The sequence below is a fragment of the Salmo salar genome, chromosome ssa13, assembly GCF_905237065.1.
Source record: "Salmo salar chromosome ssa13, Ssal_v3.1, whole genome shotgun sequence".
NCBI classification, from domain to species: Eukaryota; Metazoa; Chordata; class Actinopteri; order Salmoniformes; family Salmonidae; genus Salmo; species Salmo salar.
The window spans coordinates 107635523-107655525 of record NC_059454.1 but is presented as its reverse complement, the minus strand read 5'-3'; the positions used below and the strand labels follow the sequence as shown (position 1 = coordinate 107655525).

At 44.1% G+C, this 20003-nt stretch overlaps 1 protein-coding gene across 2 annotated transcripts in view; it reads left to right on the top strand.

Moving 5' to 3' along the window:
* The window catches only part of LOC106568532 (asparagine--tRNA ligase, cytoplasmic), a 52430-nt gene that overhangs the window by 16611 nt on the left and 15816 nt on the right, over positions 1-20003 (top strand). The window contains exons 12-15 of one of the 2 annotated variants that reach the window (XM_014138958.2): positions 19-132; positions 539-670; positions 6237-6368; positions 19108-19820. In XM_014138958.2, the coding sequence (XP_013994433.1) occupies positions 19-132; positions 539-670; positions 6237-6368; positions 19108-19239 (510 nt within the window). In that variant the 3' untranslated portion in view covers positions 19240-19820. Of the gene's footprint in view, positions 1-18; positions 133-538; positions 671-6236; positions 6369-19107; positions 19821-20003 lie in introns of those variants that run through there. The other variant, XM_014138959.2, reaches the window with a different exon arrangement.

The following is a 20003-nucleotide window of genomic DNA, read 5'->3' as shown; positions in this document are numbered from 1 at the left end:
CTTATTTTTCGACCCCAGGACTTCAAGCCCCCCAAGAGGCCCTTCAAGAGGATGAACTACTCTGACGCCATCATCTGGCTGAAGGAGCATGACATCAAAAAGGATGATGGGAAATACTATGAGTTCGGAGAGGTACGTTTTCACTATGAATAAATTAGATTTGACTAATGGTTTAGGGTCGGCATGAACCACAGTCAATTATAATCACTCCGTCTAATCACTATCTCTCTCCAGAAATAATCTTTGGCTAGCATGAACCTGTGGTTGTGTTTTTAGGACATTTAGTGCTGGTTTCCTGGGCACAGACTGTGTCTAGTCCTGGATTACTGCTACTTTAATATGGTTCTTAGTCTAGCACTAGGTTTAATCTGTGTTGAGGAGACTGGCACAGATACACAAAGAGAAGGGGGGGGGGGAGAAAATGGCCGCCAACTGTTTATCTACTCATCAATGTATTGTTCAGTGGACCTTCTCTTCGTCCAGCTCCTGTTTTTAATTGTGATGTGTTATAAAACCCCTCTCCCTCCTTTTGTTTCAGGACATCCCAGAGGCCCCAGAGAGGCTGATGACTGATGCCATCGGTGAGACCATCCTGCTGTGCCGCTTCCCTGCTGAGATCAAGTCCTTCTACATGCAGCGCTGTCCTGAGGACCGACGCCTCACTGAGTCGGTGAGTCCCTGACCAGCTTACGTCACGAAAACCATGACCCAGACCTGAAAAACAGCATCTTCATCTACCTTACATCAGAGCTTACCTCACCCAAACCATCACCCTTTTCCAGGGCCTGTATTCAAAAAAATGTCTCAGAGTTCTGATCTAGAATCAGTTTTGCATTTTAGTTCATACTGAATAGGCAAAGGTTGCGTATCCATAGGTAACCGCCCGCCCCCCTGGATCCCTTTCCACCAGAGCTGATCTGAATCACATTCTGTGTTTCTTTACCTCTACTTCACACATTTTTGTAGTCACTCTCCTTTCACAGTTTGACACGTCCATCTGCAGACCAACTATTTGATCTCAGTCAATTTCATGGAGGGCATTTAGATCTTCTTCGAGTCGATGTCCGCGGCCCCGGAGATGCGTCTCCTAAACTCGGTCCCCAAGCTAGAGCGGTGTTTGTCATCCTGAAAATCGGGTCTTCTCACTAAAACTTATGTAGCATCCGAACGGTTTGGTCTACAAACTATTATGACCCCCCCCCTTACGAAAGATGACTCTCTTAAACACAATGGTGTACTCCGTTTGGCTCTACGACCCCCACAAGCCTTACAAGACTAGTCTGAAGGTAGCCGGGTACCAGTTTTAAAATGAGAGGAAGTATACAGCGCATTCGGAAAGTATTCAGATTCCTTGACTTTTTTTTCAAATGTTGTTACATTACAGCCTTATTCTAAAATGGATAAAAACATTTTTGTTCATCAGTCTACACACACACACACAGTACCCCATAATGACAAAGCACAAACAGTTTTTTTATGTAAATTTTTATACAAAATTCTAAGCAGAAATACCTTATTTACGTAAGTATTCAGCCCCTTTTGCTATGAGACTCGAAATTGATCTCTGGACATCAGGACTGCGATTACTCACCACGGACTGGCAGAATCCTTTTTTTCCTTTAACGAGTCTGACGAGCCCGACGCCAACGATATACTGCTTTCTCGGGAACAGGCCCAGATCCCCGTGATCTGCGTGAAGAGGAGGCGAAGAAAAAAGGGCCAGAGGGCGGGCTGCCTTCTGGGAATTCGTAAGCGATCGAATAAACTCCTACTTCCTTCCATTCTGCTAGCAAACATGCAATCTTTGGACAATAAAATAGATGACCTACGCGGAAGGTTAAACTACCAACGGGACGTTCAAAACTGTAATATCTTAAGCTTCACGGCGACGTGGTTGAACTACGACACTACCAACATACAGCTGGCTGGTTATACGCTGCACTGGCAGGATAGAACAGTGGTGTCTGGTAAGACCAGGGGTGGCGGACTATGTATTTTTGTAAATAACAGCTGGTGCACGATATCTAAGGTAGTCTCGAGCTATTGCTCGCCTGAGGTAGAGTATCTCATGATAAACTGTAGACAAACAGTACCTACCTAGAGTTTATCTGTATTTTTCGTATCTGTTTACATAACACCACAGTCAGAGGCTGGCATTAAGACAGCATTGAATGAGCTGTATTCTGCCATAAGCAAACAAGAAAACACTCACCCAGAGGCGGCACTCCTTGTAGCCGGGGACTTTAATGCAGGGAAACTTAAATCCGTTTTACCAAATTTCTATCAGCATGTTAAATGTGCAACCAGAGGGAAAAAAAACTCTGGACCACCTTTACTCCACACACAGTCGCATACAAAGCTCTCCCTCGACCTTCCATTTGGTAAATCTGACCATAATTCTATCCTCCTGATTCCTGTTTAAAAGCAAGAATCAGGATCTGCACTGAGCTGAAGGCTGTGGGACTCTAACCCGGGCGCTTATAAGAATTTCCGCTATGCCCTCCGACGAGCCATCAAACAGGCAAAGCATCAATACAGGACTAAGATCGAATCGTACTACACCGTCTCTGACGCTTGTCGGATGTGGCAGGGCTTGCAAATCATTAGACTACAAAGGGAAGCACAGCCGAGAACTGCCCAGTGACACAAGCTTACCAGACGAGCTAAACAACTTCTACGCTCGCTTTGAGGCAAATAACACTGAAACATGCATGAGATCACCAGCTGTTTTGGAAGACTGTGATCACGCTCTCTGCAGCCCATGTTAGTAAGACCTTTAAACAGGTCAACATTCAAAAGGCCGCAGGGCCAGACGGATTACCAGGACGTGTACTGCGAGCATGCGCTGACCATCTGGCAAGTGTCTTCACTGACACTTACAACCTCTCCCTGTCCGAGTCTGTAATAACAACATGTTTTAAGCAGACCAGTATTGTGCCTGTGCCCAAGAACACTAAGGTAACCTGCCTAAATGACTACCGACCCGTAGCACTCACATCTGTAGCCATGAAGTGCTTCAAAAGGTTGGTCATGGCTCACATCAACACCATTATCCCAGAAACCCTAGACCCGCTCAAATTTGCATACCGCCCCAACAGATTCACAGATAATTCAATCTCTATTGCACTCCACACTGCCCTTTCCCACCTGACCAAAAGGAACACCTACGTGAGAATGCTATTCATTGACTACAGCTCAGCGTTCAACACCATAGTACCCTCAAAGCTCGTTACTAAGATAAGGAACCTGGGACTAAACGCCTCCCTCTGCAACTGGATCCTGAACTTCCTGATGGGCCGCCCCCAGGTGGTAAGGGTAGGTAACAACACATCTGCCACGCTGATCCTCAACACAGGGGCCCCTGAAGGGTGCGTGCTCAGTACCCTCCTGTACTCCCTGTTCACTCATGACTGAGTGGCCAAGCACGACTCCAACACCATCATTAAGTTTGCCGATGACACAACAGTGGTAGGCCTGATCACAGACAACAACGAGACAGCCTATAAGGAGAAGGTCAGAGACCTGGCCGTGTGGTGCCAGGACAACCTCTCTCTCAATGTGATCAAGACAAAGGAGATGATTGCGGACTACAGGAAAAGGAGGACCGAGCACTCCCCATTCTCATTGGCGGGGCTGCAGTGGAGCAGGTTGAGAGCTTCAAGTTCCTTGGTGTCCACATTACCAACAAACTAACATGGTCCAGGCACACCAAGACAGTCGTGAAGAGGGCACGACAACACCTATTCCCCCTCAGGAGACTGAAAAGATTTGGCATGGGTCCTTAGATCCTCAAAAGGTTCTACAGCTGCATCATCGAGAGCATCCTGACTGGTTGCATCACTGCCTGGTACGGCAACTGCTCGGCCTCCGACCGCAAGGCACTACAGAGGGTAGTGCATACGGCCCAGTACATCACTGGGGCCAAGCTTCCTGTCATCCAGGACCTCTACACCAGGTGGTGTCAGAGGAAGGCCCTAAAAATTGTCAAAGACTCCAGCCACCCTAGTCCTAGACTGTTCTCTCTGCTACCGCACGGCAAGCGGTACCAGAGCACCATGTCTAGGTCCAAGAGGCTTCTAAACAGCTTCTACCCCCAAGTCATAAGACTCCTGAACACCTAATCAAATGTCTACCCAGACTATTTGCACCCCCTTTTTACACCGCTGCTACTCTCCGTTGTCATCTATGCATAGTCACTTTAATAACTCTGTACCGGTAGCCCCCTGTATATAGTCTCGCTATTGTTATTTTACTGCTGCTCTTTAATGACTTGTTACTTTTATTTCTTATTCAGATCCATATTTTTTTTTCACTGCATTGTTGGTTAAGGGCTTGTAAGTAAGCATTTCACTGTAAGGTGTGTTCTATTCGGCGCATTTGACTAATAACATTTGATTTGAGATGCATCCTGTTTCCATTGATCATTCTTGAGATGTTTCTACAACTTGATTGGATTCCACCTGTGGTAAATTCAATTGATTGGACATGATTTGGAAAGGCTGTCTATATAAGGTCCTAGAATTGACAGTGCATGTCAGAGCAAAAACCAAGCCATGAGGTCGAAGGAATTGTCCGTAGAGCTCCGAGACAGGATTGTGTCGAGGCACAGATCTGGGTAAGTGTACCAAAACATTTCTGCAGCATTGAAGGTCCTCAAGAACACAGTGGAAGAAGTTTGGAACCACCAAGACTCTTCCTAGAGCTGGCCGCCCGGCCAAACTGAGCAATCGGGGAAGAAGAACCTTGGTCAGGGAGGTGACCAAGAACCCGATGGTCACTCTGACGGAGCTCCAGAGTTCCTCTGTGGAGATGGGAGAATCTTCCAGAAGGACAACCTTCTCTGCAGCACTCCACCAATCAGGCTTTTATGGTAGAGTGACCAGACAGAAGCCACTTCTCAGTAAAAGGAACATGACAGCCCACTTAGAGTTTGCCAAAAAGGCACCTGAGATGAAACTTAGATTGAACTCTTTGGCCAAAATGCCAAGCGTCACATCTGGAGGAAACCTGGCACCATCTCTGTTGAAGCACCATCCCTAATCTGCAAATATTTCTAAAAACCAGTTTTTGCTTTGTCATTATGGGGTATTGTGTGTAGATTGAGGAGGGGGGGGAACAATTTAATCCATTACAATAAGGCTGTAAAGTAATTCTTTTGGGAAAAGGTCAAGGGGTCTGAGTACTTTCTGAATGCACTGTATATGGAGAGAGTTTAGTGCCTAAAATAAGGGATAAATACCACCCCCCCAACAAGATACATACATAGATAGAGAGATATATATATATATTATGTATATTTCATGATTTTTCTTATATCTCTCAGATATTGGACAGACACTTCAGAACTTCCTTTAGATGTTTAGACTCTAGAGGGTTATAGCTATGTTTTAGTTTCAATCAAATGAGGAAATATCTCACCGTTCCATATTATCTTAAAATCTCATAAAAACATGAGCAGGTGTTTGTCCTACAGTAACATTATACTATGCTATTACTGTATATTTCATTATTTTATGTAGAAGACTATCATTATCAGATCTTGAATAGATTGATTCAGCTTTGATCTAACTTTTTATTAAACGAGTACCATTCACCAGTGTTGCCTGTCTCTCTACGAGTAGTACAGAATCCCGCACATGTGCAGAAGCTTCGGGACCTTTAGCTGTCGGGAAGAGGGGTCCAGAAAAGTCCGATCCGCAGTCACTCTTGTAATGAATAAGATTATATGGACAGACATCAGCACTGCTTCTCTGAAATACTTTTTGAATATGGGCCCTAAAAAAACTACACCCGAAAACCTCTATTATAGGATTATTCTTCCTCCCCAGTGACATAACTAATCGTTATTGTTGTCCTTGCTGCTCCTCTCTCCAGTGAAAAAACTTATTGTTGTCCCTGCTGCTCCTCTCTCCAGTGAAATAACTCATTTTTGTCTCTGCTGCTCCTCTCTCCAGTGAAATAACTGTTATTGTTGTCCCTGCTGCTCCTCTCTCCAGTGAAATAACTCATTGTTGTCCTTGCTGCTCCTCTCTCCAGTGAAATAACTCATTGTTGTCCTTGCTGCTCCTCTCTCCAGTGAAATAACTCATTGTTGTCCTTGCTGCTCCTCTCTCCAGTGAAATAACTCATTGTTGTCCTTGCTGCTCCTCTCTCCAGTGAAATAACTCATTGTTGTCCTTGCTGCTCCTCTCTCCAGTGAAATAACTCATTGTTGTCCTTGCTGCTGCTCTCCCCAGGTGGATGTGCTGATGCCTAATGTTGGAGAGATAGTAGGAGGGTCTATGAGGATCTGGGATGCTGAGGAACTGCTGGAGGGATACAAGAGGGAAGGCATTGACCCAGCCCCTTACTACTGGTACACTGACCAGGTATGCACATCTACCCTACCCTCTAAATACTGGTACAGTGACCAGGTACGTACATCTACCCTACCCTCTAATACTGGTACACTGACCAGGTATGCACATCTACCCTACCCTCTAAATACTGGTACACTGACCAGGTATGCACATCTACCCAACCCTCTAATACTGGTACACTGACCAGGTATGCACATCTACCCAACCCTCTAAATACTGGTACACTGACCAGGTATGCACATCTACCCTCTAATACTGGTACACTGACCAGGTATGCACATCTACCCTACCCTCTAATACTGGTACACTGACCAGGTATGCACATCTACCCAACCCTCTAATACTGGTACACTGACCAGGTATGCACATTTACCCTACCCTTTAAATACTGGTACACTGACCAGGTATGCACATCTACCCAACCCTCTAAATACTGGTACACTGACCAGGTATGCACATCTACCCTACCCTCTAATACTGGTACACTGACCAGGTATGCACATCTACCCTACCCTCTAATACTGGTACACTGACCAGGTATGTACATCTACCCTACCCTCTAATACTGGTACACTGACCAGGTATGCACATCTACCCTACCCCCGGTATAGGGTGGAAAGAGTACTGAAAGTAGCTCATTATAAAAGGTACTCCGATTTTTTTTTTAATGTAATTTTAGTTATTTTAAATTTCAATTAAAAACATTGACAATTTATAGCTAATTTCGTTAAGGTTTCCTGAACATTGTTACACCATCATTTTCATGCAATACATTTAAAAAGGAAGAGTAAATTAATGTACAGGATTTGTCGATACTATAATATTTGAAAATAAATTAAACATTGAATGCCGTTATGTATTGATGAATTATAAGAATACAATTACAAACAAAAATCACCCATAAACGCTATTTTCCTCATTCATTCACTCATTCCTTCATTCACTCACTCACCCATACAAGGCCAAATGTGGAGTGCCAGGGCATATTGGACATACCTAAAAAGATTTGATGTCAAATTAGTTCTAGAGGCAAGAACAGAACATCATGGAAATCAAAATCCATAAAGCAAACCCTCCGGAACAAGAGAAGGGGGGATTACATATGTGGGATTACATTAGACTCTCATTTTTCTCCACCTTTACAGTATATATTCACTCCTATTCCTCTAATGATTAGAGGAATAGGAGTGAATATATACTGTAAAGGTGGAGTTACAGGCGAATATATATATATATATATATATATATATATATATATATATATATATATATATATATATACGCACGCATTTTATACACTGCTCAAAAAAATAAAGGGAACACTTAAACAACACATCCTAGATCTGAATGAATGAAATAATCTTATTAAATACTTTTTTCTTTACATAGTTGAATGTGCTGACAACAAAATCACACAAAAATAATCAATGGAAATCCAATTTATCAACCCATGGAGTTCTGGATTTGGAGTCGCACTCAAAATTAAAGTGTAAAACCACACTAAGGCTGATCCAACTTTGATGTAATGTCCTTAAAACAAGTCAAAATGAGGCTCAGTAGTGTGTTCTGTGGCCTCCACGTGCCTGTATGACCTCCCTACAACGCCTGGGCATGCTCCTGATGAGGTGGCGGATAGTCTCCTGAGGGATCTCCTCCCAGACCTGGACTAAAGCATCCGCCAACTCCTGGACAGTCTGTGGTGCAACGTGGCGTTGGTGGATGGAGCGAGACATGATGTCCCAGATGTGCTCAATTGGATTCAGGTCTGGGGAACGGGCGGGCCAGTCCATAGCATCAATGCCTTCCTCTTGCAGGAACTGCTGACACACTCCAGCCACATGAGGTCTAGCATTGTCTTGCATTAGGAGGAACCCAGGGACAACCGCACCAGCATATGGTCTCACAAGGGGTCTGAGGATCTCATCTCGGTACCTAATGGCAGTCAGGCTACCTCTGGCGAGCACCTGGAGGGCTGCGCAGCCCCCCAAATAAATGCCACCCCACACCATGACTGACCCACCGCCAAACCGGTCATGCTGGAGGATGTTGCAGGCAGCAGAACGTTCTCCACGGCGTCTCCAGACTGTCACGTCTGTCACGTGCTCAGTGTGAACCTGCTTTCATCTGTGAAGAGCACAGGGCGCCAGTGGCGAATTTGCCAATCTTGGTGTTCTCTGGCAAATGCCAAACGTCCTGCACGGTGTTGGGCTGTAAGCACAACCCCCACCTGTGGACGTCGGGCCCTCATACCACCCTCATGGAGTCTGTTTCTGACCGTTTGAGCAGACACATGCACATTTGTGGCCTGCTGGAGGTCATTTTGCAGGGCTCTGGCAGTGCTCCTCCTGCTCCTCCTTGCACAAAGGCGGAGGTAGCGGTCCTGCTGCCGGGTTGTTGCCCTCCTACGGCCTCCTCCACGTCTCCTGATGTACTGGCCTGTCTCCTGGTAGCGCCTCCATGCTCTGGACACTACGCTGACAGACACAGCAAACCTTCTTGCCACAGCTCGCATTGATGTGCCATCCTGGATGAGCTGCACTACCTGAGCCACTTGTGTGGGTTGTAGACTCCGTCTCATGCTACCACTAGAGTGAAAGCACCGCCAGCATTCAAAAGTGACCAAAACATCAGCCAGGAAGCATAGGAACTGAGAACTGGTCTGTGGTCACCACCTGCAGAACCACTCCTTTATTGGGCGTGTCTTGCTAATTGCCTATAATTTCCACCAGTTGTCTATTCCATTTGCACAACAGCATGTCAAATTTGTCAATCAATGTTGCTTCCTAAGTGGACAGTTTGATTTCACAGAAGTGTGATTGACTTGGAGTTACTGTGTGTGTGTGTGTGTGTGTGTGTGTGTGTGTGTGTGTGTGTAAATTGGCCCATAACTCCTTTACAGCGTTCGGGAAGTATTCACAACACTTTTTAAATGTTTATTTTTTTTTCAAATGTTGTTACGTTACAGCCTTATTCTAAAATGGATTCTTAAAAAACAATCTACACACATTAACCCGTAATGACAAAGCGAAAACAGGTTTTTAGAAATTTTTGTAAATGTATTCCAATTAAAAACAGAAATACCTTATTTACATAAGTATTCAGAGCCTTTGCTATGAGTATCTAAATTGAGCTCCGGTGCATCCTGTTTCCTTTGATCATCCTTGAGATGTTTCTACAACTTGGAGTCCACCTGTGGTAAATTAAATTGATTGGATATTATTTGGAAAGGCACACACCTGTCTATATAAGGTCCCACAGTTGACAGTGCATGTCAGAGCAAAAACCAAGCCATGAGGTCGAAGGAATTGTTCGTAGAGCGCTGAGACAAGATTGTGTCGAGGTACAGATCTGGGTAAGTGTACCGTAAAATGTCTGCAGCATTGAAGGTCCCCAAGAACACAGTGGCCTCCATTATTCTTAAATGGAAGAAGTCTGGAACCACCAAGACTCTACCTAGAGCTGGCCGCCCGGCCAAACTGAGCAATCGGGGGAGAAGGGCCTTGGTCAGGGAGGTTACCAAGAACCTGATGGTCACTCTGGCAGAGCTCCAGAGTTTCTCTGTGGAGATGGGAGAACCTTCCAGAAGGACAACCATCTCTGCAGCACCCCATCAATCAGGCCTTTATGGTAGAGTGGCCAGACGGAAGCCAATCTTCAGTAAAAGGCATATGACAGCCCGCTTGGAGTTTGCCAAAAGGCACCTAAAGGACTCTGACCATGAGAAACACGATTCTCTGGTCTGATGAAAACAACATTGAACTCTCTGGCCTGAATGCCGAGAGTCATCTCTGGAGGAAACCAGGCACCGCTCATCACCTGGCCAATAACATCCCTACGGGGAAGCATGGAGGTGGCAGCATCATGCTTTGGGGATGTTTTTCAGCGGCAGGGACTGGGAGACTAGTCAGGATCGAGGGAAAGATGAACGGAGCAAAGTACTGAGCGATCCTTGATGAAAACCTGCTCCAGAGTGCTCTGGACCTCAGACTGGGGTGAAGGTTCACCTTCCAACAGGACAACGACCCTAAGCCCACAGCCAAGAAAACGCAGGAGTGGATTTGGGACAAGTCTCTGAATCTCCTTGAGTGGCCCAGCCAGAGCCCGGACTTGAACCCGATCAAACATCTCTGGAGAGACCTGAAAATAGCTGTGCAGCAAAGCTCCCCATCCAACCTGACAGAGCTTGAGAGGATCTGCAGAGAAGAATGGGAGAATCTCCCCAAATATACAGTGCTAGTCAAAAGTCACACCTACTCATTGAAGGGTTTTCTTTATTTTTTATTATTTTCTACATTGTAGAATAAAGAAATCAAAATATATTTTAGGTTCTTCAACGTTGCCACCCTTTACATTGATGACAGCTTTGCACACTCTTGGCATTCTCTCAACCAGCTTCATGAGGTAGTCACCTAGAATGTATTTCACTTAACAACTTTAAGTGCAGTCGCAAAAACCATCAAGCGCTATGATGAAACTGGCTCTCATGAGGTCGCCACAGGAATGAAAGACCCAGAGTTACCTCTGCTGCAGAGGATAAGTTCATTAGAGTTAACAGCCTCAGAAATTGCAGCCCAAATAAATGCTTCACACAGTTCACGTAACAGACACATCTCAACATCCAACTGTTCAGAGGAGACTGTGTAAATCAGCCCTTCATGGTCGATTTGCTGCAAAGAAACCAGAACTAAAGGACACCAATAAGAAGAAGAGACTTGCTTGGGCCAAGAAACACGAGCAATGGCTATTTGACCAAGGAGGAGAGTGATGGAGTGCTGCATCAGATGACCTGGCCTCCACAGTCACCCGACCTCAACCCAATTGAGATGGTTTGGGATGAGTTGGACCACAGAGTGAAGGAAAAGCAGCCAACAAGTGCTCAACATATGTGGGAACCCCTTCAAGACTGTTGGAAAAGCATTCCTCATGAAGCTGGTTGAGAGAATGCCAAGTGTGCAAAGCTGTCATCAAGGCAAAGGGTGGCTACTTTGAAGAATTATAAAATACTATATTTTTTTTTTTCATGGTAGGGTAGATGTTTTCTTTCTACTAAATGTCTTATGTCATTATAAACTGAACACAAATATAAACGCAACATGTAAAGTGTTGGTTTCATTGCTGAAAAAAGAAAATCCCAGAAATTTACAAATTTTCCAAGCTTTCCATAAAGCTTATTTCTCAAAAGAAAATTGTTAGTGAACATTTTATTCTTTGTCAAGATAATCCATCCACCTGACTGGTGTGGCATATCAATAAGCTAATTAAACATGATCAGTACACAGGTGCACCTTGTGCTGGGGACCAAAAAATGTCACACAACACAATGTCAGAGGTCTTAACGTTTTGAGGGAGCGTGCAGTTGGCATGCTAACTGCAAGATTATCCACCAGAGCTGTTACCAGAAAATGTTATATTAATTTCTCTACCATAAGCCGCCTCCAAGGTTGTTTTAGTGAATTTGGCAGTACGTCCAACCGGCCTCACAACTGCAGACCACGTATAACCACGCCAGCCCAGGACCTGCACCTGCGGGATCGTCGGAGATGGGGAAGAGTATGTCTGTAATAAAGCCCTTTGGTTGGGAAAAACTAATTCTGATTGGCTGGGCCTGGCTTCCAAGTGGGTGGGCCTAAAAGAGTAGCTGCAGTGTTCGCGGTAAAATATTAAGCGTTGTTAACTTGAACGAAGCACTGTAATCTAATTTAACTGATTTTAATGCTTAATATATAACAACAATATACACAAGTATTGTTTTTTTGTCACATGATTTTGGACAAATCCATCAAGACACCAACCATGATAAAGGGTTATGAAACAGGTTTTAAATCAACATGTGAATTTGATTGAATATAACTCTGGCTCACTGTGTCGTGAAGAGCAGTCCAAAACAGCCGAAGACGACGCTCACAAAAGCCAGGTAGGCTTGTGTTCAGTTTGAGGGACAGCTTCTTTATGTATGGAAAGGAATGAAGCAAGTCCATCTTGTCTGACACACAGGAATTGTACCCATCCAGCTCCCCTGTACCTTGTGACCTTTTGGGCGTCAGTGATGGAGAGTAAATAATCTTTGTGTCAAGATGATGCTTTACCAAATCTGTATAGCGACAAATTAAACATTTCTGCAAATTCTGCTTTGCGGCAACTTAGTTCATCATATCACTGACATTGCAATAGGCCCAACACAGTTGTTATTCTCAGATACGGAGACTGAAGTGAGTTTGTCAGATGTTCTCAGACTTTAAAAAGTTGTCTAAATGTTGATGAGTTCCATGTCTAGCTGTACCTATTGTGTAGACTTGCACAGTTAGACTTAAGTCTCTGGCTTTTAGATTAATGTAATGCTAATTTACAACAAACAAATGTACTGTGGCAAAGGGACAGATTCTAGTTTTGTGAACAGAATCTTAGAGATCGAATATTTGCAAAATGTTGGCCAAAATCCATCGTCTCCCACTGTGCTTCCTCTCATCACCATATTTAGTGGTGAATGGAAATGCCATCCGGATATTTCAGATTTATACATCTGGGGGAAACGTCTGGCTCATTGTTCCAGGAATATGATGTGAATATCTTCGGCTGTGAGTGATGGGAATAAAAATAAATAAATCAGCCTCAGCAACAATTTTAATAATACAATGGATGTTTTGTGCACAAATATGATAGGAATTGTCTTTCTCAGCGATGATTCAGTTAAACTGCAGTACAGAAGCAATACTGTAGTCAAAAGCATGCTTCCAGACCGGAACCCTGGCTCCTTGCTACCATCGGGTGGTGGTTAGCCGTTTAGCTAACTTAGCTGCAAGGATAGCTTGCTAACGGTAGCATGCTAGAAAACTAGGTTAACGTTTCCACAATCGTTTACACATGTTTGCTGAATCTTTGGGCCATTTTCCTAAAACTCTAAACGCAAAACCACAAACATCTACAAATCTCTAGCAAAAGCAAACACTGCATTCAAAACTGTTTCATCTCTTTCCAAAATGTTTTATTATTATTTATTTTTTTGCATCAAATTGACACACGTCATATGAATAGATCTGTCTACCAACCAACACACTGATGTGCTCAACACTACTATGAACATCCCATCAGTAGGTTTATGCCTTTTGCATTTTCAGTATTACACTGTAGCTGGTTGTAAAATATTGTTACAGTAATGTATACCTACTCAAATATACATAAACACACACAAATGCAATACATTAACAAAAACATTGTCATTTATTTCCAAAATGCAGTATTTTTGAACACTTGTATGTAACACTTTCCGTACCCAACAGGAGAAACCAGAAAAAACATTCAGTAAGATAAAAGGTTTTCTGTACAAAAATTTAAAAAAATTAAAGCGACTCATACTTTCCAAACATCTAAACATGAAAAGACAAAAACATGTGCGAAATGTAAGAAGAAAAAAAATACATTAGGCTGCATCCTGCTTTGTTCTGACCACAGCACCTCATCTACGTCACAAGTGATGTTCTCTCTGGCTAAACAGCGGGGAAAGAATCTTCTGGAGTGACGGATCCAGCCGCCGAAAGCCCCCACATCAACTTCACCACATCCATCCTCGATTGCCTGGAGAAGAGGCGTGCGTGTGAGGGGATGGCGGTCACATACCTTCCGTCGCCATGCCGAAAAAAACTCAAATTGGGTTTAGGAATGGGGAATATGGTGGGAGGTATAGAACGATAACTTGTGGGTGGTCGATGAACCAGTTGGGGACCAGAGCAGCCTGGTGGAAACTCACGTTGTCCCTGATGACAATATACCTGGGCTGCTCTGGTCCCACCCATCTGCTCAGCTGGAATGAGGATGCCGTGTAGTGTGTCCAGGAATGTGATGAGAAGGGCGGTGTTGTAGGGATCAAGGTTGGCATGGTGATGGAGGAAGCCTTGCTGGCTAACGGCTGAACACATGGGGATATTCCCTCCACGCTGTCCAGGGACATTCACAATGTCACGGTGACCAATAATATTCCGTCCCTCGTCCCTTTTTGGCGAGGTTGAAGCCAGCCTCATCAATGTAAATATAAACGTGCTGAATTGCAGCGGCATCCAGCTCCAAGACTCTCTGAAACATGACAACAAGACAATATGTGACGTAGACCTAGAGCAGTCAATATGGTGAGGCACAATACACTGGATTACATTGTTACAGTGCAGATATGATAGTAAATTCACAGTATAGTACTTACTTGCACATATTCACAGCGCTGTTCTTTAACCTTCTCTGAGTTTCACTCAAATGGCACCTCTGTAGACCCATTTCATCCGGATTCGGTTGCGCTGTAATACACGGTCCAATGTAGACGAGCCCACCTGGTGAATGTTATTGAATATTGTGTTGTCTGCAATTATGTGGCTCTGGATTTCTCGTAGTCTAATGGTATTGTTTGCCACCACCATGTTCACCATAGCTGTCTCCTGTTCTGGCGTGAACAGACAGTGTCTTCCACCATGGCCTGGCCGTCTTATCAGTTCTGAAGAAGATCCACAATATGATATGATTGGTTACAGTAAGCTAAAATCTATTTTCTTTCAATATGAAATGACATTGGCCAACAATCACTGAGTAACATAGGCCTACTGATATGTCGGACTGCAGCGTACTACAGTATCCCATACATAAAGAGCAAAGTGTAGATAGATGGTAGGTAGGTAACGTACCGGTTGTCATTTCTGAATGTACGGATGATAGATGTAACCGTGTAGCGAACTCTCTGCCCAGCCTCCCTCATACTCAATCCATGGTTGAGCACATGGTCAACCAATGAGGCCCTGATCTCATCTGAGACAACTGTCCTTCCTCGTCCTCCTCTTCCTCCTTCACCTCTAGCTCTTGTTTCACCATTGACTTCTATTTTCCTCCAAAACAAGAGGAGCTCATCTGTGGCCTTTTATCGTGCTTAAAGCTCTGATTTTTCAGTGAACAATTCAGCAACTGGTGTTTACACCTGTGAGGAGTCGGTGTTGCCAATTGGTGTATAGAGCTTGGCATTGTGATTGGTGGTGCTTTCCAAAGGGACAAAAGAGATTTTAATTTTGAATGTTGAAAACTGAGTGTAAAGCAGGAATTGTGCTTGCAATTTTTGCAGACTTGGTTTAGCGATTTGGTACATGAGTTTCAGGTTTCGGGTGATTTTGATGTTTCAAGTTCCAATTTTAGTGTGTAAACAATTTGTAAACAAAAACTGTAAAAGCCTAGTTCACATTACCCCCATAAGCACTCCTTTACGTGTCATTCATATCAATGGGGACGTCCACAACGGACTGGAAATGCAACGCCCCCTTGAGGTCGAAGGCTTCGTTGCAAGACTGACGCCGCATACTAAGAAATTGTTCAAACTTTGCGTCGTCTTCAGGGGGAAATGGAGTCCCTGGAGAAGGCGGGAACGAGATGGTTGTTAGGAGTAATGCAGTATTATCAAGAGGAGACGTGTACTTGGCAAAACGGAGGAGGAATGAATGAAAGTGGAGAGCGAGGGACGAAGAGGGTGAGCTTGAGTCAGATTAGAATGGTGGATAAAGGGAGATGGTTTGTTAAAGAAGAATGGTAGAAAGTGTAAGCAGAGGGAGCTGAAGACAGGAGGAGGAGAAATGGAAGTGAATGAGGGCGAAGTATCAGAGGTGGTAGGTGAGGTGAAGTTATCAGAGCCCGAAGGCTTGCACCGAGGGTCAGGATAAAGCTTCCGGCGCCGACAAAGATGGACGCCTCGCTTCGCGTTCCTAGGAAACTATGCAGTATTTTGCTTTTTTTTTATACAAGCATTTCGCTACACTTGCATTAACACCTGCTAACCATGTGTATGTGACAAATACATTTGATTTGATAAAGATGATTCTGTGACAGTAGGAGTAAAGTCTTACCTTTTGGCTGATCCATTTCTGGTTTCACGGTGGGTGGGGAAAAACAGAGTTGGGTGCTGTGGAATTGGTGAAGGTAACCAGAAATGGTCTAGTGATAATTGTTTGTGTTTCCGCTGGTCAGAGGGAGAAGGCTCTCGGCAGTAAAACAAATCGGGGCAAGAAAAGTGAATTGTTTCGCTCTCAAGAAAAGGGCACCAATGAAAGGAGTGATAACTGGGTTAGCAGTAAATATAAAGGTTTACCAGCTGAGGGGAAAGATTCCCGGTGTATTGTGATGCTCGTCGTTTGATGCGACGCAGACAGGGTGGCGAGAATCAGACAGGGTGGGGAGACTCAGACAGGGTGGGGAGACTCCGACAGGGTGGCGAGACTCCGACAGGGTGGCGAGAATCAGACAGGGTGGGGAGACTCAGACAGGGTGGGAGACTCAGACAGGGTGGGGAGACTCCGACAGGGTGGCGAGACTCCGACAGGGTGGCGAGACTCCGACAGGGTGGCGAGACTCCGACAGGGTGGGGAGACTCAGACCGGGTGGCGAGAATCAGACAGGGTGGGGAGACTCAGACAGGGTGGCGAGACTCCGACAGGGTGGCGAGACTCCGACAGGGTGGGGAGACTCCGACAGGGTGGCGAGACTCCGACAGGGTGGCGAGACTCCGACAGGGTGGGGAGACTCCGACAGGGTGGCGAGACTCCGACAGGGTGGGGAGACTCCGACAGGGTGGGGAGACTCCGACAGGGTGGGGAGACTCAGACAGGGTGGGGAGACTCAGACAGGGTGGCGAGACTCAGACAGGGTGGCGAGACTCAGACAGGGTGGTGAGAGTGAGGAAACGGAAGAGTCGTTGTCTGTTCTTTTGAGTTTTGAAGTTGAGTCTTTGCCTGACAAAGTGAAGCTAGGATATATAAGTTATCCTGTACGAGTGTATGTTCCGAATACATTACGATGTTACAGGTGCCAAGCTTATGGGAATGTGGCAGCAGTGTGTAGGAGGGGAGGGTCCAAGGTGTGCAGAAGTGTGCAGAAGGGCACGAGACAAAGGAATGTGTAGTACTGGGGAAAGTAGTAGAATGTGTTAATTGTAAGGGTGCCCATGGGGCTGAGGATCAGAAATGTCCCGTGTGAGAGAGAGGCAGGTTGAGGTTTCCAGGGATAGAGTAGAGCAGAAGTTGTCATATGCTGAGGCAGTGAAGAAAGTAGAGGAAGGTGGGTTAAGGGGGTGGAGTGGTGAGAGCAGTAGAGATATACCAGTACAGAGGGATAGGGCAAAATGTGATATAAGGTTCAGTAAGATTGGATTTTTAGTATTTATAGCAATGGTTATCAATTGTACAGCAGGGATGGAATGGAAGTCGCAGAAAATGGAGGTTGTGGTGGCAGCTGCAGAGGTATTTGGGTGTGCGAGACTTGACAGCAGAGTTACAGGGTGTGTTAAGTGGTGATATCTCATCCTTTCAGGATAATATGAGGTAGGAATAAATACATTTAATTAGTGGAATAGGGTAGTATTAATTTGATTTTATACAATTTTGAAATTAGTGAGTGTAGTGTTAGATGGTAGGGTATTTATTTATTACATTTTATCTATCAAGCAAAGTGTAAGGGAGTTGTACTCCAGTCTAGTAGGTGGCGGTAATGCAACAAATTGGAGTCGTCGTCTTCAGTCCCAGTAGTCCTTTAAAGAACAGGAAGTTACCAAACCACACAGGATGAAAATACCTGGTTTTCAGTGATGGCTTCATGGGATAGCTAACAACTTGTAAACAATTACCCACTCATATAAGTGAGTACTATTTTAATAGTAATGTTAAATCATACATGTTGGCTGTCAAGCCAATTTCTATTACATGACTGTTGCCTCCCGTTTAAGTTTATTGTGATGGTAATAGGTTTTTTTTAATGATAATTATTAAGTCGAGCTAGCTTGACTTGCTATAAAGTTACAAACAAGTTGAGGAAGAAGTAATTAAACAAATGTTTTATCACCTTATCCCGTCTTGAATGAAAAAGGTCATATTTTGCTATCTCCCAAAAATAAATGTGATCTCTGACGAGAGACGTGCTCCCCATATTGCATTACAAATACTACACTTGTTCGTAAAGTATTTAGTAGTTTTATGTCACCTTTATTTAACCAGGTAGGCAAGTTGAGAACAAGTTCTCATTTACAACTGCGACCTGGCCAAGATAAAGCAAAGCAGTTTGACACATACAACAACACAGTTACACATGGAGTAAAACAAACATACAGTCAATAATACAGTAGATAAATAAGTCTATATACAATGTGAGCAAATGAGGTGAGATAAGGGAGTTAAAGGCAATAAATAGGCCGTAGTGGTGAAATAATGACAATAATTACAGTAGCGGGCCAAGACTCCGTGAAGATGACGTACTGCGGAATGAAATGTAACGGGGCAACAGACGGCTATACTGACAGCTGAGGTCATCCACAGCAGCAACAACATGTCTAATTCCTGGCTAGCTAGTTATCTTACCTCTACAATGTTTACTCCAATTCGAGAGAGTTTTATTTGCCACCTCCACCATCCTGGGTAAAGCGAAGCTTGCATTGTGTCGCCTCTCCTGTGATTTGAAGGAAAACTGTTTACCGTTTCCATTGGTTTCACAATCACCACTTTTGATTTAAAAAAAACGTTTCACAATACGTCTCAGATGAAATAATACACAATGAGACAAGTCTGATTTGGACGTTCATCGACGCAGTCAGTTTCATAATGTCTTATATCATTGAAACGGACCTATCCACTCGTCAAATTCTTGTTTTTCTGTTGTCCTGATCACATCCTTCACACAAACTGTTGAGAGTAGTTTGGGATGGTATAGTTGTGTTACTAATGTTTAACGTTGTTGTCTCTTCCAGAGGAAGTATGGTACCTGTCCCCATGGTGGCTACGGGCTGGGCTTGGAGAGGTTTCTAACCTGGCTGCTGAACAGACACCACATCAGAGATGTGTGTCTCTACCCGCGCTTCATCCAGCGCTGCCGACCCTAAACTACCAACTACCCGCCCTGGCCCTCTGTCTGCAGCTAGATTGCACTGTAAACAGACCAAGGCTACGTCCCAAATAGCAACTTATTCACTGTATAGTGCACTTCTTTTGACCAGGGTTCATATTAATCTGGTAAAAAAAGTAGTGCACTACTTAGGCTTTGCCAAATGGGATGAAGCCCATCATCCTATTACACAGCAGGAGACCAACTTACAACGCTTGAGTACTAAAGACGAAATCACTTAATTAATCATCACTTAATTAATCAAATCACATTTTATTTGTCACATACAAATGTTTAGCAGATGTTATTACAGGTGTAGCGAAATGCTTGTGTTTCTAACTCTTAACAGTGCAGTAATATCTATCAATTCACAACCTAAAAGTAAAAGAATGAAATTAAGAAATATATCAATTAGGATGAGGATTATTTCAGGATACGAGACACAAATCTACTAATTTTAAGGGTTTGAAATGTAATATTATTATCATTATAATTTTTTTTTTTGACAACTTGCAATTCATGCTGTCCAGCAAATACAATATGTCTGCCAATAAATGTATACCGTATGTGCTACTACGATGATGGTGTTCGAATGTTTTTCTGTGGGGAGTTCATCATGCCTGGGTCCCAACTGATACTCTATAACCTAATACAGTAGGTCCATGACTATAGTGATGAGGATGTGGGACCAAGTCAGTCAATCAACATTTAGGTTATGTTTGCTCCCGAGTGGCGCAGCGGTCTAAGGCACTGTATCTCAGT